Genomic DNA, 27,487 nt, shown 5'->3' on the forward strand with positions numbered 1-27,487 from the left:
GTTCTGACAGCATCGGTGGAGAAATTACACCCTTTTGAATATTTGTACTCATCGAGTTAGGGGATATTTTCTTCGGCATGAAGCGTTTGATCAGATGTAGCACAATGACCTCACGCAAGGAAACTTGTATTCTGCCACAACCCGAGAACATTCTCAAAACAGACTGCGTATTTTAAAGCCAGTTTAAGTGTAGTTTTAAACTGTGGACGGACTCCCATTCAGCTAGGATGCAGATTCTCAAATTAATTTCACATAGAGCCCTTGCGGCGAGCACAGGCGCATTCATCGGTGTTTGGGTCTTCAAACCTAAATGAATCAACAAGGTGGTAACTCACTGCACAACCTAAACACTCTCAATCCCTGCCAATTTGATTTTTGGCAGCTGATCATTTCTCATATTACAGGATAATTTTGTTTACACCACTCAGTGCTGGCATCAAATGACCTCATTTGGTGGGCTTATTAGAAATTGTGGCATACGGGGCGTGCTGCAGTGGTTAGCACTGCTGCCTCACAGCACCGAGGTTCCAGGTTCGATCCTGGCTCTGGGTCACTGTCCGTATGGAGTTTGCACATTCTCCCCATGTTTGCGTGGGTTTCGTCCCCACAACCCAAAAGATGTGCAGGGTAGGTGGATTGGCCACGCTAAATTGCCCCTTAATTGGAAAAAAATCAACTGGCTACTCTAAATTAAAAAAAGAACGGTGGCATATTTAAAAAATGATTTAACTTACACTTTTGAAACAATAGATATTGGAATTGTCCCATCTATCATCATTGCAATAGATATCGCCACAATCCTTTCTCACCGCTGCCTTTTAGAACAGCTGTATGTTTGAATTTTATGATTAAGTCAAACAGTTATAATTAGACCGTAAAAGCTAAACTGTTACCTAATTAAATTAATGATCAATGAGAAAACCTAATCATAGAAGAAACACTAAGACTGTCTTTCTATATGGTATTGCAAGTAAGGGACTACGCATTGATTGAAGTTTATGTCAGCTCCCACAATGGCCAGGCTCGGGTTCCTGCTCCCAATTACTGCCAAACTGGAAAGTGCACGTGCACAAAGCGGTTGAGGACAGGGGTGGGTACCTGTCATAGTTGTACTGCCTACTGAATAATGGACACTTAGGCAAATGTTAAGAATGTGACTGGTGGGCAGCACGGTGGCGCAGTGGGTTAGCCCTGCTGGCTCACGGCGCTGAGGTCCCAGGTTCGATCCCAGCTCTGGGTCACTGTCCGTGTGGAGTTTGCACATTTTCCCCGTGTTTGTGTGGGTTTCGCCCCCAAAACCCAAAGATGTGCAGGGCAGGTGGATTGGCCACGCTAAATTGCCCCTTAATTGGAAAAAATTAATTGGGTGCCCTAAATTTATTTTTTTTAAAAAGAAAAGAAAAAGAATGTGACTGGTGCCAAAAATCCATGTCCAGCAAGTAAGACAGTTTTGCTTTCCCCACAAAAATAATTGCAACAAAAGGTGAGCATCTATCTACAGATTCAATGTCACTCAATAATTGCCTCGAAAACATCGACAATATGCAAGTAATCTGCCGTTCCCTTAATAAAATCTGTGTGCAAATGTTTTCTGTTCATCAGAGTTTTCAGAGTGTTACCATAGTAACAGTAACTATGCAGTATTTGTCCAGACCACACTATTAGTATGCTAACACTGATAGGATAATTCTCAGCCATGACTCCAACAAAGTCTTAATTATAATTGTTACAGGGCATAAGTAATGTGCATAAATAGCATGGACTCTGCAGGGTTGCTCGAGACCATTACAAAGACGACTGACTCAATGTGAAGCATTTATTCTAAAGCTAATTAGGTGATTAATGGACAAGAATAGTCTATTAACAATAACCCATCTACAAACAGAATTAATTATACCAAAGGGCCGTGTTTTACAATAGCATGTTGTGACTTTGATTTTCTCTGAACTGACATAAAACTCAACTCTTCCTTCTGAAAAATAAAGGATGCACACAATGGAGTACAGTTGGATTACAATTCCTTCTTCCAGGCAGGAGGAAAACAACTTTTGTTTCCTTGGTGTGTTTAACGTAGAAAAAATATCTCAAGGTGCTTCACAGAGGTTTAAGGAAAACAAACAAAAAACAGAGATATGAGCAGAAGTGACCAAGAGCTTGGTTGAAGAGGTGGGTATTGAGGAGGGCTAAGAGGAGATGGTGAGGCATAGAAGTTAAGAAAGGAATTGCAGATTGTTGAGGCCTAGATGGTTAAGTAAGGCCACCACTAGTCAAGACAGGAGAAGGGGTGATGCACAAGAAGCCAAAAAAAAAAGAACAGTAAGTTTGTGGGGCAGATAGTTACAGTATTGGAGAAAGTTACAGGTATTTGATGTGGGATATAAACAAGGATTCAGCAGCAGAGTGACTGAGGCCGGGTTGTAGGCAGGTGATCTTAGCTTGCAACTGGGTTGTTTTTGCAACAGAGAAGTTTTGTTATGGAACAAAAAGGAACGGAATCAATCTTCTCACTGTTTACTGGGGGAAATTGTGAGTGATCCAAGACAGGATGTTGGACAAGCAGTCTATGACAATAATAGAGACAATGGCATGGTTGAGAATGGTGGTGCACAGGTAAAATTGGGCATTGTCAACATATATGTGGAAGCTGGCCTTAATTTGGTGGATGATGTTGTCAAGGAACATCACGTAAGTAAAGAAAAGGAAGACAAAGAGAGATATTTGGAGATTCCAGAGGTAACAGTGTCAGTGCAGGAAGAGAAACCATTGCTTAGTATCCTAAGAATAAATCGGCGCAGGCTGGGAGGGCCAAAGGGCCTGTTCCTGTGCTGTAATTTTCTTTGTTCTTTGTAACCCAGTGAGAATAGTCCAACTCATCTTTCAATGCACGAAAAACATTGAAGAAGGATAGTTTAGTTCGACCATGTCAAAGTGCACCGAGGTTGAGAACGTTGGAAAAATAATGCACCTTTGCTGCAGTAATTTGTGACTTTGATCAGAGCTATTTAGTTTCCATTGCAGGTCAGAAAGCTAGTTGGGGGGATTCAAAAAGGAGCTCTGGGAAAAATGGACAACAGATCTGGGTGAGGACAACTTGAGAGGAAAGGAAGGTTAGAGATTAGCAGTTTTCAAGGACACAGGAATCTTTGCTCAGATTTCTGAGAGTGACTTGAGGAGAAGTGTGTTGTTAACATAGGACCAGCAAGGGACATTAGATGGATAGTAATTTAGCAGGATGTGGATCAAGGTAATAGGAGTTTGGGCAGAGAGGGCATGAGGGGAGATGGGAAAGAAAATAGAGAGGGTGAGGTCAGAGTTCTTCTCAGAGTGGTTTGACTTGATCATAAAGAGGAAGGGGAAAAAGCAGCAGAAATAGCTAGTGGTCCTAGAGAAGCAGTAGTTCTTCACATTTGTTAGAAACAAAAGTAGAGGAGGACTGTGGCAGTGCAAAAAAGGAAGCTGGGGGGGTAATCTCCGCTCTCCACATTGATTGTGGGAAGCTTTGGAAGAGGAGAATGATGCCCAAAAGCACTTGATGTCCAGCTGATCTGGGGGACAGATGGTTAAACATGTCAGGTATTCTTTTTTTCATTTACAGGATGAGGGTGTCGCTGGTTAGGCCAGTATTTATTGCCCATTCCTAGTTACCCTTCCAACGGTGGTGGTGAGTTGCCTTCTTGAACCACTGCAATCCATGAGGTGTAGTTATAGCCATAGTGCTGCTAGGGAGGGAGTTCCAGGATTTTGACCCAGCGACACTGAAGGAACGGCGATATATTTCCAAGTCGGAGTGGTGAATGACTTGGAGGGGAATCTCCAGGTGGTGGGGTTCCCAGCTATCTGCTGCCCATGTCCTTCTAGATGGTAACGGTTGTGCGTTTGAAAGGTGTTGCCTAAGAAACCTCTGCGAGTTACTGCAGTGTATCTTGTAGATGGTTCACACAGTGAACTGTTCGGCGGTGGTGTGGGATTTAAAGTTTGTGGAAGGGGTAGCAATCAAGCAAGCTGCTTTGTCCTGGATGGTGTTGAGCTTCCTGAGTGTTGTTGGAACTGTACTCATCCAGGCAAGTGGAGGATATTCCATTACACTCCTGACTTGTGCCTTGTAGATGGTGGACAGGCTTTGAGGGGTCAGGAGGTGAGTTACTCGCCGTAAGGTTCCTATCCTTTGACCTGCTTTGGTAGCTGCAGTATTAATATGGCTAGTCCAGTTCAGTTTCTGATCAATGGTAACCCCCAGAATGTTGATTGCGGGGGATTCAGCGGTGGTAATGCCGCTGAATGACAAGGGGCGATGGTTAGATCCTCTCTGGTCATTGCCTGGCACTTGTGTGGCGCGAATGTAACTTGCCACTTGTCAGCCCAAGCCTGGATATTGTCCAGGTCTTGCTGCATTTGGACATGGACTGCTTCATTATCTGAGGAGTTGCAAACCATGCTGAACATTGTGCAATCATCTGCGCACAACCCCACTTCTGACCTTATGATGGAAGGGAGGCCATTGATGAAGCAGCTGAAGATGGTTGGGCCGAGAACACTTCACACATCTTTGATCTTGAACTCGAGTGAACACAGTTGGAGGAGTTAAAATTCCTTCCCTAAACCTTTCTGCCTTGCTATCTTCTCGACGTCTTCTACTGTAGTCCCTGCTCCTCGTGCACAAGCTTTTGAAATGTTAAAATTGCTACAGAAGTGGGATTTGTCAAAATTAGACCAAATATCATCTTGTATCTCTTGCTTTTGGGCAGCAGCTTTTCATCATTCTGCCTTTCACATGTCCTCTAGATACATCCTTTGTTTCTTTACTCGTACCATTACCACTCCCTTTAGTCCTGTTCCATCAACTCCGTAATTTAATATCTCCAGTTTTCCACCCCATTACAGATCTTCCCTTTTGTTCTTGAAAGGCTATTGACATGAAACATTAACTCTGCTGCTCTCTCCACAGGTCATGCCTGACCTTGCAGAGCATTTTCAGCATTTTTTTCTTTTTATTATGATTAAATATCAATTTTGTTTAAGACCCAGTATGCTTCTACATTCTTGGAAAAACCTTTGCTCTGACAAAACTATCTGCCAGGCCACAAGGTCTTTCTTTACCAGTGTTCTACTGAAGTCTAAAGCAAGCAGTCGTGGCTGGAATGGTATTTTCACTGCCTGGCTGAGTGATAAGTCATTCAAGTGATGGATTAAAATGTCAATACACCTATGAGAGAATATGAATTATCATTTGCCAGTCTTGTGAAGTATTCTTGAATTTAAAGGTTGCACTCACTCTAGGGAGTCCTCACTCCCATTGAGCAAATATCAGCTGCAACATTAAGATACTGGCTTTCTGTCACTGACATTCAAGACTTTCAAAATTCAGTTGAATATGATCAGGTTTATGATTTGGCGTGTCCCCATTTCTGTAAAAACCACAGTGGCAATCTTAGTACCATGAATGTGATTGCCCCTATTTAAACATACAGCAATTCAGAAACTTTCCTCAGTGGTTACAATCCACTTAGTATTGTGCAATCAGTCCATTCAATCACTTGGTTGCCAGATGGGAAACCTTTTTGTAATTGTGAATAGTGTAGCCCAGAGCATTTTCATTGTAGAACCAACAATTTTGTTTTTACAGATTGTTCTCTGTAATGATATGTATATAAGTACGTCAGTGAAGGGTGAATTTTACATCACAGTGTAATTTAAACACTAGAGAGCACCACCAGTTCCCAGTATAAATATCAGACCTCAGGGAATCTTGGGTAGTGTTAGCAGAGGAGAAGTATTGATCACATCATGAGGAGTAGTTTAGATTAGAGAGAGTTAGCATGAGGATATCATTCGTTAATACTAGATTATAGATTACTGTTTAACAGATTCAATCTTACTTTATTAGTAGTTATAGCTCTGCAGTGTGTTCAAACTCTATTTAAATTAATCGTTATTCAATAAATTAGTTTTGCTTCAATCTAAAGATTGGTGGTTTCTTTATCATCAACTCAAGGCAAAGAATAATGACGTATTACCACAAAGTGTAATATAACATTCTCAAAATGACAAAAGATGTATCACTGTTATGAAGCTCTCCACGGGGAATTGGAACTTTCATGAATAAGCAATGGTGGGTGAGGGAGAAGTGTTTCCTAAGGTAAGAAAAAGTAAAATTACCTACCTTATAAGAACATAAGAACTAGGAGCAGGAGTAGGCCATCTGGCCCCTCGAGCCTGCTCCACCATTCAATGAGATCATGGCTGATCTTTTGTGGATTCAGCTCCACTTTCCGGCCTGAACACCATAACCCTTAATCCCTTTATTCTTCAAAAAACTATCTATCTTTATCTTAAAAACATTTAATGAAGGAGCCTCTACTGCTTCACTGGGCGAGGAATTCCATAGATTCACAACCCTTTGGGTGAAGAGGTTCCTCCTAAACTCAGTCCTAAATCTACTTCCCCTTATTTTGAGGCTATGCCCCCTAGTTCTACTTTCACCCGCCAGTGGAAACAACCTGCCCGCATCTATCCTATCTATTCCTTCATAATCTTATATGTTTCTATAAGATCCCCCCTCATCCTTTTAAATTCCAACGAGTACAGTCCCAGTCTACTCAACCTCTCCTCGTAATCCAACCCCTTCAGCTCTGGGATTAACCTAGTGAATCTCCTCTGCACACCCTCCAGTGCCAGTACGTCCTTTCTCAAGTAAGGAGACCAAAACTGAACACAATACTCCAGGTGTGGCTTCACTAACACCTCATACAATTGCAGCAGAACCTCCCTAGTCTTAAACTCCATCGCTCTAGCAATGAAGGACAAAATTCCATTTGCCTTCTTAATCACCTGTTGCACCCGTAAACCAACGTTTTGCGACTCATGCACTAGCACACCCAGGTCTCTCTGCACAGCAGCATGTTTTAATATTTTATCATTGAAATAATAATCCCTTTTGCTGTTATTCCTACCAAAATGGATAACCTCACATTTGTCAACATTGTATTCCACCTGCCAGACCCTAGCCCATTCACTTAGCCTATCCAAATCCCTCTGCAGACTTCCAGTATCCTCTGCACTTTTTGCTTTACCACTTATCTTAGTGACGTCTGCAAACTTGGACACATTGCCCTTGGTCCCCAACTCCAAATCATCTATGTAAATTGTGAACAGTTGTGGGCCCAACACTGAATTCTGAGGGACACCACTAGCTACTGAGTGCCAACCAGAGAAACACCCATTAATCCCCACTCTTTGCTTTCTATTAATTAACCAATCCTCTATCCATGCTACTACTTTCCCCTTAATGCCATGCATCTTTATCTTATGCAACAACCTTTTGTGTGGCACCTCGTCAAAGGCTTATTTTTCATATTAACTTGCATTCCACATCAATGTTTAGCCATTGGATGGGGGAAAACACAAGGGCATTGTACATATAAGACTGACCAATCATATACACTTGGCTGGACAGATTTCGCCTACTCAAGTAAGTGCAGATATTTTCTTTTTAAGATGTTAGCTGTTTTAAAATAAAAAATATTCTGGCGAATGGAATTCTGCTAACTATGTCTTCATGCTGGTAAAGACTGTGGATAAGGCCTGTGCCAGTTCAGCATGAACTAAACTCCTACCGTGCAAAATAACTACACTATGCTTATTAGTCACATTTTCTTGGAAAACCAAGCAAATGAAACCTTTTTTTGCCAATTTTCTACACAATTGATGTACGGCATTTTGGATGCCAATCTTTCTTTGATACCGGGGGGGGGGGGGGGGGGGGGGGGGGGGGGAGAGAGGAGGAGGAGGAATAGCAGCCGACTTCCACCCAGTGCTCATATATACCCTTCCTAGACAGCTGTTAGGAACAAGAACCAAGGCCAGGTTGCCCCTTATATTATAGGGCGTTGAGTTCAACCCCAATGAGAGTACAGATAGGACAACTAACTAAACATAGACTGGAAATCAAATCTGGTGCTGTGCCAGGCTGCTCACTCAGCTGCTTAATGGATAACTTTGTTGAGCCACTTATGGCACCATGTTTTATGTCAGAGATAACCACTGGCCAGCCTAAGGAGTACAACAAACGCAAAAATGTTATGCTTTAAGCCACCACTTTCACAGATGCAGACCACACCCATCTCAGCTTTTAAACTACTTTGTTTTTTCTGCTCCTCGTGATTTTCCAGAGATTTGCATCTTCTAAAAGGTTTAGTGCGTTTATTACCTCATTACTTTGTTTGGAAATACTTAGAACTATTGGATTATCAGGAAAATTAGTCTAAAGAGAAAGTGGATTTCAATTCCCTTTACTAACTTGGAATTAAGAATATGTGGAATTGTTACTGCCCACTTCTGACAATATGATTGCATGCATTTAATCATCAATGTATTTTCTGAAAATTGCATTCAAATGAACTGTTACGTTCTCAATGGAAATGAGGGATGGACAACAAATACTGGCATTTCCAGAGATGCCCACATCCTATGAGCAAATAAAAACATGCATTATTCCATAAATCCTAAAATTAAATGTTAGCAAAAACGTGAGTATAATTTGAAATTTGCTGATGATACCCAAGTAGCTCAGAGCTAAGTTTGCTGGTGGGCATGAACTCACCCAGTAAATGCTATAAATAACCACTCTACTTTCAAGGTATCGTTAACAAGTTGGCATAGATGTAGACAAGGTTTGTGGTGATGGAAATCATTATATTATTCACGTTTCATAAAGAAAAATTCCAAAAAAGGGAAGAGTAATAAAACATCACGATTAAAATCAGAATAATCAGTTCTATATCCACGGAACTAGAGATTAAATTCCCATAAAAGCTAGATTTAACCTTCTAATAAGAATTAAATATTTGTTGCTTCAAGGCTGTATTAGTACCCTTACAGTTGAAAATAATGAACATTTTCCTGGTTTCTGGTTTAATTTACAGCTAAGTCAACAACAAAAAACCTAATAAAGAAAAGGTTCAATAAAATTGTTAAAGTAAAATTTTTCTTTGGAACCACATTTCAAGAGTTGCCACTTTATTTGCCCATACCTTTATGTAGCCACCAGTGGAGGCCAACTTCTTACTGTTGGGAGAAAAGTGAAGATCTGTAACCCAGCCTCCATGTTTTGAATCTTTGTTCTCGGATTCTTCCGAACAAATATGGAGTAAGGAACCATCTTGTACCCTCCAGATCTAGTCAAAGAAATACATTCCAAGATTAACTCCTTTTTACTATCTCATTTGCTGAATCAGGGCTCCAGGGTTAAGTGAGCAATGTGTGACTCTACTGTGATGAAGACTGACAAATGGGAATCATGTGATACTTGGCATAAACCCTAAGGTGCTAGAACTTGAGAGAAGCTTACCTGTGAGAACTTGAGAGAAGCTTACCAGCATTACAGATGAAAGAACATAATCAAGGAGAAATGAGGTCAGGGGAAGCGTGAGAGGTGGGAAGATGATGCAATTAGAGAAACAGCTCGTCAAGTCTTGTTGCTGTATACAGATTGACGGCTCAAACATTGTACTGCGAACACCTACCCATCAGAGCTGGGCTTCTACTTGCATGCCCGTAATAACGTTTGCTCACTTGAACGAGACATGCAACTCCTGAGGTTTTTTTTAGGTACCAGACAAGTCTATCCCCTTTCATAGTCCAGTTCAACAATGTTAATAACAAAACCTGCATATGCTTTCATTGAATATGGTTGTGAATATGCAGTTAATCGGCGTGCTATAAATTTGCATATTTGGATACTAGACGGGTCTATGCTTCATTCCTACCATTGAGCCAGAGAAAAACACAATCTCTGAATGTGTCAGTATCAGTAACTACTCCGTAGCATTTCTGAATTAAAGTAGGAAAGGAAATTTGAGAACTGCTCCCAAAGGTAGTTGGTCTCAAACAAAGAAAAAATTTTTAAAGAAAAATTATCAATTCCCAACTATACTGTATTGTGCCTGCAGCTTCTTTCATCTTTCAGTAATGAACCTTGGCAAAGTTCAGCCCAGAAGTCAAAGGTCCACGGACAAGCGCAGAGAATTTGATTCAAGGTACTTTTGCATGGTCAGCTCGGACGAAGAAAAATTCATAGTTCTTGGTGCGGTTGTGGACTTTTGCAAAGAGCGAGCACGACGTTGGGGTGGAGGCCGAAAGAGTGCGCAAAATTGCATCTCTTGTGAAAATTAACAGGGTGAAGTCACTTTGGATGAAAACATTCTGAAGTATCTGGTAAGACCTAAAAGGTGTTTCAACAGGTTTGTAGCTGATGTCAGGTCAAAAGGGAAAGAACAATGCAAAGAATATGGTGAAAAGTATTACAATCTTAAGACATAAAAGGGGTGAAGCTGCTTTCACACAGTCATTGGCAGTGCCATATTGGTGGTGGAGTAAGAAAGTCTTTAGTCTCTACTGGTGGCACAATCCTGCCACTGTTACCCTGGTGAATCAGAGCCCACTGCCATATCCAAAATAATACACTCCCACCTGCGTTTATAATTGTTGGGTGCCAGTAAGCAGATTTTGCGCTACCTCACTGTTCTGAAAGCCCTTGTTGCTTCACCGGAGTCCCCATTCAAATCTAAACAAAGTACAGCACTGCCACAATTTGTGGAATCAAACCTCCTCAACAAGCCAACCAAAAATATCTTACAAAAATAATATGTCCAACAATAGTTACAAGCCAGTCTTCGAAACCAAAGATGTGCTTTCTTTGGTTCCTTTAAATCAAAACTGCTTCCATAGGCTAGCAACCCTGGGTGTCTGTTGTACATTGTATTTTTATGAATGATTGCAAGTTTCATCTAAACGTCAGGGAATTACAAAACTGTCATTAGGATGCTTGTTGTGTATTCATGCTTGTTCCTAGTTGGAAGAAGGTCAGAGTCCGATTATGTGAAGTGTTGATGATTCCATCAGCCTTTTGTGCAGGCAAACAAACTCTATCCTAACAGCCTATCCAATAAAACTCTTGTTTGTTTGTACCTTCGTGGTCTGCAAGCCTATCTTTTACAAGTACCAGTGTTATCCACCTCTCTGTGGTTTTCTTTGTGATTCTTATCATCAGGATGGATGTCGTAGTGTTCACAAAGACCATAGAAGCTAAGTTCAACAACACTACTTATTAAAGCTCGACCACTTACTCCTATAGCAAGCAATAATCTAGCAATCTACAACCCGCACTCTACTAATACCAGTCTCTACACTCTTTTCTATAACTGTACTCTGCACTCACTAGACCTCTCCTCTGCACTCTCTCCAACCTTCTCCCAGAAGCCTGGGAGTCAGTGCATTATATAGTTCTGCGTGTAGCTCCATCTAGTGGTCAATTATGATATTAAATTAATCCTTTATATTCTAAACATTCTACACTCTCCATTACAATATTAACATTAAGTGTCCTTCTTTTTCCTTTGAGGATTCTTCTGAGTCACTCAGCAATGTTGGTCATGCACACTAGAGGCATCTGGGTAAATTAACCTTTGCTCATGAGTGTTCATTTACAGGGTATAGTCCCAACAAAATAATGAACGCTCAGGAAGCAAATTCATTTCCTATAATATGTTGTGGTTTTAGCAAAGTAAACCCATGAAATGAAAAATATTTTAAAAAAACAATGGCAGGTGATAGATACCCTAATTTCACCATTGTCATCTCCAGTAGCCAAGTATTCATTATCCCAAGTGAACTTGCAGCTTCGGACACAGGCATTGTGGCCAGTCAAAACATGAGGAGGCATAGTGCTGTTCAGACTCCAAATCTTTAAAAAAAAACACACACATATCATGCTGCAGATAAAATAAAGTTAAAAGTAACAAACACTACCTTTTATAAAAATATACAAACAAAACAGGTACCTTTTATAAAAATATACAAACAAAACAGGAATATATTTTCCAAATTTTCATCCAAAGTATAATTACAATAGTGACTACACGTCAAAGTACTCCATTGGCTATAAAGGCGCTATATAAATGCACCTTGTTAATGTTGCAGTGGCACTGATACCTAGTGTCCCATTTAATAACAATTGAATACTATTGAGCAAGATAGTGGGTCCAAGAAGCAGATCTTAAGGAGCATTTTAGAGGAGAGAGAGGTAAACAGATTTAGTGAGGGAATTCCAGAGACTCCTCACGAGATACCTGTTGGCACCTCTAATTTTAGCTGTGCAGAGTGCATACGGATCGCAATAGCCAACATCAAGATTCCGCAGTCTTGGAATGATTCATAACGCCTTTATACATGAATTTTATTGTATAGCATAAGTTTTATTTTTAATATTTTACACCTGAAAAATATGGAACGTTACATGGTCATACAAAATAAAGTACATTTGGTACACAGCTGGATCACTTTACCAGTTTCTGATTAAAATATTGAATAGACTTTTTTTAGGAGGCGGCTAGGGTGGCGCCCCCGGGAATTTAAAAGATTAAGGGGTGATTTGGTCAAAGGTTTCAAGATGTTAAGGAGAACTGTAAAGGTAGAGTGGATGGGGAGACTAGGTCTAGGGCACATAGCCTAAAATGTAGTTGGGCCTTTCAGGAGTAAATTTAGAAACACTTCTCCACAGAAACACTTACAAAGGTTTCTAACTCACTTCCACAAACAGCAGTCGGTGCTAGGTCTATTGTCAGTTTTAGATATGAGATTTTGGGAGTTTTTTTGTAAATTATAGGCAGCGAGAAATTTGGGGAAAAGGCAGTTAGGTCACAGATCAACCAAGATCTCACTGAATGGTAGAACAGGCTCGAGGGGCTGAATGGCTTCCTACTCCTGCCCTGATGTCAGCTTGTTTTTGACAGAAATCTTTGGATCCTCGCTGTCTTCAGGGGATGTCCCGGAGGACTGGAGAATAGCCAATGTTGTTCCTCTGTTTAAGAAGGGTGGCAGGGATAATCCCGGGAACTACAGGCCGGTGAGCCTTACTTCAGTGGTAGGGAAATTACTGGAGAGAATTCTTTGAGACAGGATCTACTCCCATTTGGAAGCAAATGGACGTATTAGTGAGAGGCAGCACGGTTTTGTGAAGGGGAGGTCGTGTCTCACTAACTTGATAGAGTTTTTCGAGGAGGTCACTAAGATGATTGATGCAGGTAGGGCAGTAGATGTTGTCTATATGGACTTCAGTAAGGCCTTTGACAAGGTCCCTCATGGTAGACTGGTACAAAAGGTGAAGTCACACGGGATCAGGGGTGAACTGGCAAGGTGGATACAGAACTGGCTAGGCCATAGAAGGCAGAGGGTAGCAATGGAGGGATGCTTTTCTAATTGGAGGGCTGTGACCAGTGGTGTTCCACAGGGATCAGTGCTGGGACCTTTGCTCTTTGTAGTATATATAAATGATTTGGAGGAAAATGTAACTGGTCTGATTAGTAAGTTTGCAGACGACACAAAGGTTGGTGGAATTGCGGATAGCGATGAGGACTGTCTGAGGATACAGCAGGATTTAGATTGTCTGGAGACTTGGGCGGAGAGATGGCAGATGGAGTTTAACCTGGACAAATGTGAGGTAATGCATTTTGGAAGGGCTAATGCAGGTAGGGAATATACAGTGAATGGTAGAACCCTCAAGAGTATTGAAAGTCAAAGAGATCTAGGAGTACAGGTCCACAGATCACTGAAAGGGGCTACACAGGTGGAGAAGGTAGTCAAGAAGGCATACGGCATGCTTGCCTTCATTGGCCGGGGCATTGAGTATAAGAATTGGCAAGTCATGTTGCAGCTGTATAGAACCTTAGTTAGGCCACACTTGGAGTATAGTGTTCAATTCTGGTCGCCACACTACCAGAAGGATGTGGAGGCTTTAGAGAGGGTGCAGAAGAGATTTACCAGAATGTTGCCTGGTATGGAGGGCATAAGCTATGAGGAGCGATTGAATAAACTCGGTTTGTTCTCACTGGAACGAAGGAGGTTGAGGGGCGACCTGATAGAGGTATACAAAATTATGAGGGGCATAGACAGAGTGGATAGTCAGAGGCTTTTCCCCAGGGTAGAGGGGTCAATTACTAGGGGGCATAGGTTTAAGGTGAGAGGGGCAAAGTTTAGAGTAGATGTACGAGGCAAGTTTTTTACGCAGAGGGTAGTGGGTGCCTGGAACTCACTACCGGAGGAGGTAGTGGAGGCAGGGACGATAGGGACATTTAAGGGGCATCTTGACAAATATATGAATAGGATGGGAATAGAAGGATACGGACCCAGGAAGTGTAGAAGATTGTAGTTTAGTCGGGCAGTATGGTCGGCACGGGCTTGGAGGGCCGAAGGGCCTGTTCCTGTGCTGTACATTTCTTTGTTCTTTGTTCTTTGTTTGTTCTTTGATTTATTGTGGAAATATTACGAAAAGCAAAATCAATATTCAGCACATTTCATATCAATAAGAATCCAATGGCTGTAAAACATCTCTTCCGTCATATATTCTTCTGAAGTGATGGAAACAGCCATGTTATATTCTATAAGCAGCTTTTCCATCTCTGAACTAATAAATTCTTGAATTTGTGGAGCCATATTTAGGTTTTGAACGGATATAGTAACTCTGCATAATGTATTATTTTTGTATCTGCCACAAACGCCTCTCTTGCAGTTGAGCTTTGTAATAGTACTCCTCAAGTTTGCACGTCATGGTGCAGATGATGTGTATCTGTAATATTCTTTATTGACTTGATATTTCGAAAAGCAATTTCCTTGCAGTTTTCCAACTTTGTTCCTTCCCAAGATAATTTTGTGATGCACAAAACAGAAGGCACCAGAAAAACACTTGGCTAATTATATCCATTACAACTGATGTCATAAATAATACAATTCAAGGAAGAGAAAATACCAATTTGTACATTCTGGTATGAATTAATCAGTTTGAACATTTAAAAAGTCAACCAAAACGTGCAGTTAATTATTCAAATTAATTTTCATACACTTTAAAATGTCACTTCTTTCACAGATAATGATATAAATTTTGTTTTTATTTCATTTATCTTTTCCATCCTTTCCATATTTCCTCCCGTAATTATTTTGGTTCTTTCATCCTTCAATAGTATGCCCTTACATATCGGTGAAAGAGTACTTAACTATTACTGAGACAAAAATACCATTTAATCAGGGCTAGGGAAATAAATCATGGGCTATGTGCTTCTCCTATTACCATGACCCTTACCGTCCCATCCCTTTTAACCATCCCCCTCACAACCTCTGGGTGCCCTGAATTGTGAACCAGAGTCACAATGGGGTGAACCATTTATGCAGGTTCAGCAAAACCTCTTTGCTTTTATACTCCAAGCTTCTATTTATCCAGCCCATCAAAAGCTCAGGTTTCAGTCCTTTACAACCACAGCTTGGTCAGATAATTACGCACAACTTGGTTGTTCCGTTTTGAAACCAGCTCCGCTTCTTTAAACTTGGTCCTAGACAGTATCTAGATAGCAACATCTAAAAGATATGAATCTCACAAGCACCGCAGACAAGAATCCCATGTACAATTGAGAATATCTTGAACTAACAGTGGAGTATGAATCCTGGTTTCACTTTCAAATTTGAAAATAGCAAAACCTTCCATTAAATTTGCATCACCCAATTCACCTGCAATAATGTGTTATTTCTATTCATACAAGTGGGCTTTATTTACAGCAAAATTACACTTTGCAGCGAGTGATAAATATTTTCTCATTTTAAATTGTAACCACACATACAAATGTCCAGAATGGAGGATATTTTTGGAGTGCAAATACTGTAGATGTTGAAAAAATGCTCCATAGACAGAAATGCTGGAAATACCTTGCAGGCCAGGTAGCATCTGTGGAGAGAGATTGGATGCTTCAGGTCTACAATGTGCATTAGTTCTGACCAAGGGTCACTGACCTTGGTTTCTCAATGCACAAATGCTGCCAAACGTGCTGAGCAATGGGAAGTGTTGGAAATGAAACAAAAATAAAACCTTTTGCCAGCCGTCAAAAAGCGATCAGACTTTTTGTGAGCCCCTCATTCCTCTTTAGCAAGAAATCCAGCAACAGCTGCTCCAAGATCTATTTTGGCACAACATCAAACATGAATTTCAAAATAGAAGTTCTGAATTATGAAGAAAACTTATGCGCTTGACAGAGCAAAAAAGTAATGACAAAGCAATAAATTGATAATTTAAAAAAATTAATGTGTAATTAATAAAAACAAGCATTAAAAAGTGCCAAGCGGGGAGCGCGTGATGTAAACGTGGGAGAAGTTTCATTTTTGAGAGATCTGGCGCTACTCACCTTTTTAAAAAATCCTGATGCATAACCATAATCATGTGATCCTTGATGTGTATGATTTGTGCTAGGCTCCTGGAGGGTTCTGGTTAAATTTTGGTGAAGGGGGGGGGGTAGAATTAAATCAAGAAAATCAATGGTTGATTGAGGCCGTCGGAGATGGCTATGGTGGGACCCAGTTCATATTGGCAATTTCGCTGGTGAACGGGCCTGTGCTTCGGTGATGCCTTTAGCGTCGAGATGATGTGTAGATGCCATTATGAGTGATATGACTATCTCGGCTCCCCAACACAGATTATTGCTGCTCACTTTGATGAATTGCGAGATGCCCGAAAGAGAACAAATGAAGCGGAGGAGAGAATTTGGTCAGACGATAGAGCAGTTTCTCGCTGGGAGCCCGCCTTCAGTGCTTAAAAATCCTGCTGCATGGCATGTCGAACATCTTGGTTGATTTGGGGAGATGGGGCCAGAGAAGAAGTTCTCATGCACCCGGTCTCCCATGGGGAGCTGGGGATGAATCCCTGGCCGAATCTGAGAACTGGTTGCCGTGCTTTCACAATCTCGATTTGAAGGTTGTTTGAAAGGCGTTTTGATTTCAATGGAGCACACTGTATTCGGTCTTTGAGGCCTTGGGTCGGTCAGAGACCCCAATCACTGTTCTTACTTTGTCTCGTCCTCAGTGCTCATTGAGAAGGGTTGGGGACGATTGGACATGACAGGTCTAGGCCACTCACTGGGGCCTTGGTGTGTTTTTACCAGGACTTCGGGTCGACTACATGGCTGAGGTGCAGGGGCTTCAATGAAATTCTGGATGGATTCTCGTTTCTGTTTGATGATCTTGTCATGGCTGTGGTCTTTTCAAACTACTGGATGGTTATTTTATCCTGCAGTTCATTGTTAATGTGTCCTGTTTATTATGATGTTCTCTCTTTGGTGTTCTTTTTGTGAACATAGAACATAGAAAATACAGCACAGAACAGGCCCTTCGGCCCACGATGTTGTGCCGAACCTTTGTCCTAGATTAATCATAGATTATCATTGAATTTACAGTGCAGAAGGAGGCCATTCGGCCCTTTGAGTCTGCACCAGCTCTTGGAAAGAGCACCCTACCCAAACTCAACACCTCCACCCAACACCAAGGGCAATTTGGACATTAAGGGCAATTTATCATTGGCCAATTCACCTAACCCGCACATCTTTGGACTGTGGGAGGAAACCGGAGCACCCGGAGGAAACCCACGCAGACACGGGGAGGACGTGCAGACTCCGCACAGACAATGACCCAAGCCGGAATCGAACCTGGGACCATGGAGCTGTGAAGCAATTAGATGTAAGCTGTTAAGACTTTGGTGTTTAGTGGCTAATCCTGGTGTTCCTCTCACTCTCTGGATTTCCTTTCTTTATCTGGGTAGGCGAGGTGCTGCTATAGGCTCTGATTTGTTAAATTTAGTTAAAGAGTATTTCCCCTATAGTGCTGTGGGGGGAGGGTGTGTGGAAAGAGTCGCATTCCCTCCTGAGACACCCCAGTGATGGATGGCTTGGCGGCTCATCTTATTTCCTCAGTGTCAGCAGGAGCTTGGGCAGTGCCCCTGATTTGACTGGAGAGGTGCGAGGTCTGTTTTATGGCAGGTCTTGGCATGGTGCATGTATCCGTGTTTTATTGGCTCCTGTATATGAGTGTACACCGCTAGACCACGTTTTGTATTGATGGCGGTATCCTGCTGTTCCCCTTAGCTTTGGGTACCCTTTCATTGCCTGAAGGCCTTGGGAGGTTGGGTTAGCTTGCAAACGTTCAGCTTTGTCCTATGGAGGGAGTCAAGCACCATGGAGCCATGTTCTGATGGCTTTATCCTGGTATCCTCAGATCCCCAGCTCTTCGTGGTATCGTTTTATCCTGTCATTCTGTGTGCAAAGGAGACGCCAACCACAGTGACTATAATCTGAATCAATTTTAGGAATATTTGCTGGTCTTCTCTGTATGAATATGTGGAATGGTACTGTACTGGATTCTGGGGTTTTGTTGCGTCTTGTGGTTATACGGAACATATCCTCTTAGAATTAATGTCTTTCTTTTTTTTGTGCTTAAAGAATCCTTAGCTGGCTCCTGCAGTGGTACAGGGAGATCTCATATCCGAGGAAAAGATATTATAATGTGTCATTGCTGCCTCTGGTATAATGGAATTGGGGAAGATATGTTTTCATAATCATAGAATCCCCACAGTGAGGGCAGCACGGTGGTGCAGTGGGTTAGCCCTGCTGCCTCATGGCGCCGAGGCCCCAGGTTCGATCCCGGCTCTGGGTCGCTGTTCGTGTGGAGTTTGCACATTCTCCCCGTGTTTGCGTGGGTTTCGCCCCCACAATCCAAAGATGTGCAGGGTAGGTGGATTGGCCACGCTAAATTGCCCCTTAATTGGAAAAAAATGAATGGGTACTCTAAATTTATAAAACAGTGCAGAAAGAGGCCATTCGGCCCATCGAGTCTGCACCTACCCTCTGAAACAGCACCCTACCTAGGCCCAATCCAATGCCCTATTCCTGTAATCCCAACTAACCTTTGGACACTTGGGAGCAATTTAGCATGGCCAATCCACCTCACCTGTCCATCTTTGGACTGTGGGGGAAACCGGAGCAGCCGGAGGAAACCCACGCAGACACAGGGTGAATGTACAAACTCCACACAGACAGTCACCCAAGGTCAGAATCGAACCCGGGTCCCTGGCGCTGTGAGGCAGCAGTGTTAACCACTGAGCCACCGTGCACGCACGAGCGTGGCCCGGAGATTCTATCCTATATTATTGTGGGTGGCTTGCTAGAGGGTGTCCCTTATCCTGTTGGGAGGAGGAGAGTTGTATTTCTCCCGAGATATTCTGTTGATGGGTGTCTTGTCGATGCTTCATCTTTCAGTCAGTGAGGTTTCCTTGGTGGAGAGTGGTTTCGGCTTTTTGGTGTTGACAGGGCCTGAACAGTGAAGGTGTGTGCCACTTTACCATGCTTTCTCCTCTTCTCCTTCATTCTCTAATTTATCTGCCTCCCGTCTTTTCTGGTACAAACAGAGGCACCAAGAATTATGATTAAGCTGAATTAACTGTGCATGTGCTCGAATGTCCTTTTATGTATTTATGTACTGTACCGGTTCTGGGGATTTTGTTGTGTTAATTGTAAACATGGAAAATCTCCAATAAATAGATATATATTGAAAAAAGTACCAAGCAGCAGAGCTAACTAATAAAACCCTTTCTGGCCTTTTCGCTTATGAAGCAGAGCTAGAAAGAGACAGACTCCGTCCCAAGTTCCGGCCACCAAGGAAGGGGCAGGGGAGCAGGGCTGAGCTAAGAAGCTAGGTTTTGACCTTGTATTCGTCTCTGGGGGGCGGGCGCTCCGAACTGGCCTCAGCAGAATTCATACAGAAAGCAGGGACTAGAAGGAGGGTGCCTTTAAGCCTGATTTTTCCTCCTTTCCCAGCCCATTGCATGGGTAGGTTTTTGGAGATGGAGGAGGTGGGTGTGGGTGTGTGTGCCTACACAAAGCAGCCTCTGTCTGTATGTGCACTGGTCTGGCTGACCCACAGTCTCAGGGTCCTCTTTTTCTTTCATCTTACACCTTCCCCTCCCCTGGGCCTAGCAGGTTTGGAGATTAATTTTGCTGAGACCGAGTTTGGAACGCCTGTGAAAGTAGCAGGACAGCCTCCCCATTTCCCTATCCAATACTCCAAATCACCCCGGGTCTCGCTGTTACTGCAATTGCCAGTCCTCCTGACTTCCCGGGCCTGCTCCCCCATCTTGATGTGGGGAATCTTCTGTAGTTCTTTAGTGGGCCAGCACCTGCACAAGAGGGTGAAAGTGGAGCCAAGGGTGGACTACATCACCCAGAATTTACCCTTTCTGTCAAAACAAATAGCCCCACAGACTTAGGCTCTCGCTCTAATACAATTGTATCTTGAATGCTGTAGCTTTGTCTCAGAGCAAAGCACCCACTGCGTGCTTGTGAGTGCATAGAGGAGTGAGATGGCCACATGGGAGAGTGATGGAGTGCTAGTAAAGGCAAAAGCTGTGAGTTGAGTATGGGCTCCCTGATGTTTAGTATCTTGTTCACCCCCTCTCCTGGGTCTTGCATTTAATGCACAAGAGGATGCTCATAATTAATTTGTTCCTACAAGTCTCTTATAACAAGGGCAAGTTGAATTGATTGTACCATGCAGATATACCTGGTTTTGAGTATGCAATATTTACCACTTCTGCATGCAGTTGTATTCATGTAGCTTTAAATAAATGATCCAATTTGTACAATTTTTTGAACCAACCCCCTTGTCATTTACCAAGGGACACTTCTTGAACATTCCACTCGATACAACTGAGATCGACGTCGAGTCAAATGGGCATCAAACCAAGAAATTTCTTTATATAAGTAGCATGTAAAGAAAACTGAGAGATCATAGCTTCTTTCTCCAAGTTTTCTTTTCTTCCAGAAGATGAATATTAGGCAATATGTTGTGATATCTGCAATAAATTAGTTTTTGTGACAAGGACATGCAAATGTGGTTGAGAAGGCATGTGCTAGGTGAAGCGTGTTTCACAGTGATCACAGTCTTCATATAAAAGTAGTATTATAGCCAACTTATGCTCTGGTTGAAGGGGGAGGTGGATGTTAATGTCACTGACATCAGGTCAAATTAGATAAAACAAAAAATAACACATATTTTGCAGCGAGGTCCTAACAGCGGTGTTTCATAAAGATATGGGCTTGATTCTCCAGTCCCCAGCTGCGTGCTTCTCGTTGGTGCGCCGTTCGCTGGCTGCGAGATTCTCTGTACCCGCCTGTGTCAATGGGATTTCCCACTAAAGCCACCCTGGGCTGTCGCGAAACCCCGGGCAGGAGTGCGCTGCCAGCGGGAAAAGAGCATCTCGATGACCAGAGAATTCTGGCCATGAAGATAGTTCCATATTTTTTGAATTCACCTTTCTGAAGTTGTCCTAAAAAACAAGTATAGCCTGGGCTGGAAAACCTTCAGCATTTTCGTACTTTTTGTTTATAGTTTAACAATAGAAAATTGACCTTCCAAGTCTTTTTATGCGTGGTTCATAACAGATAATCCACAGGGTATGCAAAATGCCTTGATTTAACAAATCAGAGGCGAATAAGGCATGTCTGTCATTGACATTGTGGAATCTATAGTCCCAAGACATTAATACATGAATTAAAAGATTGAACAGGGATCTCCCTTGGCAGAAAGTCAGACTTGGAAGAAGTTCTTGGAAGTCATGTAATGATCCTTTAATTATATAATGGTTATGCCAAATAAATTAGGTTTGATCACCTAAATTACTACCCTGAGTAACAAGGCAGTTTTCCAACAAAGAATTTCTGATTTATGAGCGGAAATCGACTTGGATAGAAGCCAAAGATTGTGAAGGACAATGCTGATATCCTAATGGAATCACTATGAATAGGGATGGAGTCCAATTCCAAACTTAGATTTAATACATGCTGGGGCATTTCAAGATTGAGACCTTGAGCAAGATTTTAAAAACATTTTGATAGTACCAAAAGATAAATCCCTCTATTACCATTAACATTTATTTAAAAAATGGAAGCTTATTTAAGAATCCATTAAGATTACATTTTGTCTAAGAACCTCATCTTTCAGTAACCAGTCATTTGAGATTGTTTGAAGAATGACAAACCCAGTTTGAAAGGGAGAAGAATGGGTCTAATACTAGTATTTTAAACTTAAATAAGGGCAACTATGTGGGCATGAAAGCTGAGCTAGGTGAAGTGAACTGGCATACTAAGCTAGGGGATAGATCAACAGAGAAGCAGTGGCAGACATTTAAGGGGATATTTCAGAAATCTCAGAATACGTATATTCCTACTATAAAGGAAGATCCTAAAGGGTGAAGCCATCATCCATGGTTAACTAAAGAAGCGAAGAAAAGCATCAGATGATTGGTCAGAATATAAAGAAAAACAGAGGATGACTAAAAGGAGAAAAAAATTAAGAGGAAGCAAGGCAGCAAGAGTTTCCACGGGTATTTAAACAGGAAAGGAGTAAGTAAAGTAAGTTTGGTCCTCTGGAGAGTGAGATTCGGGAATTAATATTAGATAATAAGGAAATGGTGGGTGAAATAAAGGGATATATTGCTTCTGTATTCACCATAGACGTTATAAGAAACATTCCAGTAATAATGTAAATCGGGAGATGGAGGGGAGCGAGGAACCTGGTAAATCCAGGTGGTGAATGAGATAGTAGATGTGATGGAAAGTAGCAAATATAACCCCTCAATTCAAGAAAAGAGGGAAGCAGAAAACAGGAAATTATAGGTCAGCAAGCTTGACATCTGTACTAAAGAAGATGTTAGAAATAATCATTAAAGAGATTATAGCTGAGCATTTAGACAAGCTCAAAGTAATTGGGAAGAATCAGCATTATTTTATGAAAGAGAAATCACGCTTAATTAATTTACTGGAGTTATTTGAATAAGAATGTTCTGTAGATATATTGGAGCCTGTAGATGTACTGTACTTGATTTCCAGAAAGCATTTGATAAGGTGCCACATCAAAGGTTATTGCAAGGTTATATAGGGGGTTATATATTAGTCTAGATTGAAGATTGGCAGGTTGGCAGAAAACAGAGCATGCCTAAATGAGCCATTGACTGATTGACAGGATGTGATGAGCGGAGTCCTGCAGGAGTCTGTGCTGGGGCCTCAGCATTTCCAATTCACATCGATGACTTAGATGAGGAGAGTGAAAGCACCGTGGCTAAATTTGCAGATGACACAAATATAAGTAGGGAAGTATTGTTGTGTTCTGTGAGATGGCCTTTGCAATGAGGTACACAGAACATCTAGTTGTTTAACTATAAAGATGATTTCTTCACAAATACATGGAAAGGTGACTGAGAGATAACTATACAGATAATAACTATTAAATGAATTTTACTGGAACTACCTAACGGTGACTATTCTCTCGTACGTCCTACTACCAACTGGCTGGTGTCTCTGGTCGTGTGATGGATGTCTGACGCCATCTGCTGGTCAGAGGTCGCATCATTAACGAGCTACAAAACTGTGCACAGGGATATCGCCACATCCCTCCTTCCTTTGGAAAACTGTGTCTTACAAAAACATGAGTTATATTACTATTTTACACAGGTTACAGATATATCTACACCACTGTGCTTCAACGATATGATATTCCTAATGACCATGTCCCTGGTGCACAGCTTATTTTACATCTGCCACAGCATCGCCCCATTGATCTTCTGGGCTCTGATCAGCTTCCTGACATTGCTTTTGCTTGTGGAATATCGGGTTTCTTGCAGGTCTCTTTTTTTTAACATCGTGTTTAGCCTCTTGACTCAATGGGTCCTAAAGATCGGTTTCTTTGCTTGCATTGCCTGCGTCATCAGCTTCTTTAACTTTTTGACACAATGCTTTTTTTTGCAGTATTGTCTACTTTCACTTCCTGGCCTCTCAACCACAACTTCTTGCTTATCACTGTGGGTGGGACTCACGGTATGCCCCACACTCCTTCTCTTCCTCTTGTTTTTTGTAGGGGGGAACCTGTGTGTATGCCTCTTTTTCTGTTTGGTTTTGGTTGCACCTGTCTTAGCGCTAGAGTGCTCCATGTGATTGGTTGTTTGTGGATCGTCTGTGGAGACGCCCAATGCAGGAATCGTTGTGAGGGTCTGTGCGGTTGTGGTCAAGTCTGTATCTTCAGTATCAGGCTGCAGAGCCTCGCACTCTGTTGTCTGGGTTGGATCCATGTCTCCAATGAATGGTGCAGGCGCTTTATTCCTTATCCTGTGTTTGAGCCCCAAGTGATGGTTCATTGTCCCTCAAAATTAAAATGTACAAGTCTTCTTTTCCTGAAGATCCGCATTGGGGCTCATCCTCGTCTGTTAATATAATGTATGCATTGTCTGTTGTTGTGGAGCTGCATATGGATGCAGGCATTTGCTCCTCTAGCACATCTTTTGGTGGAGTGGCCTCGAGTATCGGGAAGTCTACTACTTCTGGATCCATTTCATGAGCCTAAGATGACACTACATATGCTTCTGGAGTCAGTTTCTCCAGGATGGGCACAATTTCTTCCATTATCAGTCTGTTCGGAGCAGAGCGGAGTTGCTCTCATCTGAAGTGTCTGCTTCTACAATCTCACTTTCATGCTTTGCATACGTGATCGTACAGCTTTAACACTTCTTGGGTCCTGCGCAGACTTGGCGTTCCTTGTGATCACGTCAGGCCACCAAACTGCCAGAATGGCGTTTCATGGTTGTTCCTTTCGTCACAGTGCAGATGGTGCTGGCGTCCTCTTCTATATTGCCATCAAAATATTTCAAGCGGAGTGTACTGATCTGCTGTGCAGCCAGCTCACTCGTGTGGCAGATCTTTACAGCATTTTCTAATTTCAGGTCCTCCTCTCGTAACAATCTCTCTCACAGTTTATCATTCGAGATCCCAAACACAATTTGGTCATGGATCATTGATGACTTTAGATTACCGAAATTGCAGGACTGGGCCCTTAGCCTCAAGTCGGTTACAAAGCTGTTAAAAGATTCACCAGGTTTCTGGGTACGCATACGAAACATGTATCTTTCAAATGTTTTATTTTTCTTCGGAGAGAAATGCTGATCGATGTACTGTATCACTTCTTTCCTCTTCGCTAACTTGCTACCGTAAGCAGCAATGCAATATGTCTCCCATCAGACTGTGCCTGCAGGCCAAAGCCTTTCCAACCTATCCCCATAAGACAACCCGCTTATTCTATACATCAATCGAGTAAACCGCTTCTGAACTGCCGCAAATGCATTTACATCCTTCCTTAAATAAGGAGACTAAAACTGCACACAATATTAGAGTAAAGTTCAGAAGAGTATGGGGTGACTTAATTGAAGGATATACGATCATGAATGGTAATGACAAGGTGGACATTGACGGATATTTCCTCTTATGGGTCCAGAACTAGGAGCAGTTTTAAAATTAGGGGTCATCCTTATAGGATAGAGATGAAGAGACATTTTTTCTCTGAGGGTTGTGCAACTTTGGAAATCTCTGACTTAGAAGGCAGTGGAAACGGGATCACTGAATATTTTTAAGGCAGAGGTGGATAGATTCATGTGGGGAAGGGAATCCAAGGTTATCGGGTGATGATGGGGAACGTGGGACTCAACATAAACAGATCAGCCATGATCTTATGGAATGGCGGAGCAGCTTTGGGTCCAAATGGCCTGCTTCTGTTCCTATTTCATACGTTTGTAAACTCCTCACTGAGATAATGGGTCAATCCAGTGTGCAAACAATATCAATCTGCATGAAACCTGACATCCTCAGTTTCTCAAAATGAAACAAAATAGAGGAGAAGCATCAAAAACTCCTGGCAGACAACATGGGACATCTTCCTACTGGGATGGCTCGTGAGCAGGTGCGTTGCCCTTACAAACAGAAAACGACCTGTAGTTTCCTTGTACAAGAATTTCAGGGAGAAGATATAAATGCCTGTGCCCGTGATTTTTCTTATTCTTGTTTACCACAGATAAATGCTGAGCTGCAACATTGACTTAAGATTCAATTAAATTGGAGAGCAGCCTCTCCACCCAGTGCCCTGAGGTGGCGGGGGGGACCTGTTGGAATACTTGACCCTTGAGAAGGTTAAGTTCGAACTGAGGGGAAGTTCGGAGGGGTTCTACAAGTCATGGGCACTATTTATTATGCACTTTCAAGAACTGGATAACATCGAACATTAGTTGGGGGGGGATGGGTGGGAGGGTTGGGGGGGAGGGGGACTGCGTATATTAAGGGTGACTATGGGTAATCCCTGATTCCATTTTGTCATTTGTTTATGTAAACATGCGGGCTGATGTTTGGGGTATTGGTGGGAGGATGGGATCGTTGTTATTGTTATGGGGATTGACATATCTGTTGCTAATTATTGTTTATTGTTGATGGGTGTAAATGCGTGAGAAAATGTGAAAAAGGAGGAGAATAAAAATATATATTTTTTAAAGATTCAATTAAATTATTGCACAGTTGTTCTCTCTTGGTTGACGATGACCAGCATTGTTGCGCTGTTATTCAATGCAGGTTTGCCAATTGCACAAGCAAAAATTCTTTGTTGTTTGGGGACAGGGGAAAGGTTTTAACTTTAACTTACTTATGTCTTGCAGGAACCACTTTGGAGTCAGCAAGCTTCAAACCAAATGTAATACAAGTTATGGGCAGAGTTTGTGTGGTCCCTTCCAGTCTGTAATCAGGACATTTGTATGCAAGGTCTGAATAGCTCCTTATCTTCGGAGTGATTTTGTCTAATTTAAAATAAACTCCAGCAGCAGGCGTTGGCGATTTAAAAAAATTTAATTGCCACACGTACTTACCAGAGGTGCTTGCAACCCAAAATCACTCGGCTCATTCACACTATCGTGCACAAAGGTGGGATGAAACTAAGGTTTTAATTATACGAACTAAATTCATAACTCAGTCTTTATGTTGATGCAGGCCTGATATCGTATTGGTACTTTAGTTGGAGTGAAAGATATTTTTTTTTAAACAAAGGATTTTCATGAATCTGCAAAGCCTATGATAGACAAATAGCTATGAAGTTGGAACAAGTGCAATACTTTAGCTGCATGAGAAAGATTTTCAGCTGTTTCCTGCTGCTTCAGTATATTCTCACACCCAGTCTAGCTTTGTTCAGGTTGTATTATACCGCAATCCCTGACAGGGCTGGATTCTCTGCCCCCCCCCCTCGCCGATGGGATTTCCCATTGAAGCCACCCCACATCACCGGGAAACCAGTGGGCAAGGTGCACTGCCGGTGGGAAAAGATAATCCCAATGGCCAGCCTTAATTTCAGTCACACGACTGCCGGGTTAGGGGCCCACACCACCACAATACAATAGCAGTTGACAATGGTCATTCACCCTTATCTCTGTCCCAACTTGAACTTGTTCAATGTCACACTCATGAGGCCAACAGTATAGAAATGTCATCTTCTTCAAACTATGGTTCATTCTTACACAGTGAGATGTTTAAACTTCACAGGTGGCTGAGAAGTCCCCTCATTCAGGTCCATGTTTAACCAAATGTTGGCCACAGAATCGAACAATGTCCACATTTCAAATGTTTCAAAGTCATATGCTAAGTTGCAACCACCGTAGCAGAGTTTGGACCACTTTCACAAAGTGTGACCTGACAGTCCATAATATTCAATGTCCTCAATGCTTGCACTGAGCGTGTCAGAAACACCTTCCCATTCTAATGGCAGTTTGTCGACA

General features: G+C 42.1%; 1 protein-coding gene across 2 annotated transcripts in view; it reads right to left on the reverse strand.

The window, feature by feature from the left end:
• Nucleotides 1–27,487, reverse strand: part of apaf1 (apoptotic peptidase activating factor 1) — a 311,250-nt gene that overhangs the window by 35,870 nt on the left and 247,893 nt on the right. For both annotated transcript variants that reach the window (XM_072471565.1, XM_072471564.1), the window contains 2 exons: nucleotides 11,615–11,740; nucleotides 9,030–9,173 (listed from right to left, as the gene is read on the reverse strand). In XM_072471565.1, coding sequence (XP_072327666.1) covers nucleotides 9,030–9,173; nucleotides 11,615–11,740 — 270 coding nt within the window. The remainder of the gene's footprint in view (nucleotides 1–9,029; nucleotides 9,174–11,614; nucleotides 11,741–27,487) is intronic.

The sequence above is a fragment of the Scyliorhinus torazame genome, chromosome 13 (assembly GCF_047496885.1).
Source record: "Scyliorhinus torazame isolate Kashiwa2021f chromosome 13, sScyTor2.1, whole genome shotgun sequence".
Taxonomy (NCBI): domain Eukaryota; kingdom Metazoa; phylum Chordata; class Chondrichthyes; order Carcharhiniformes; family Scyliorhinidae; genus Scyliorhinus; species Scyliorhinus torazame.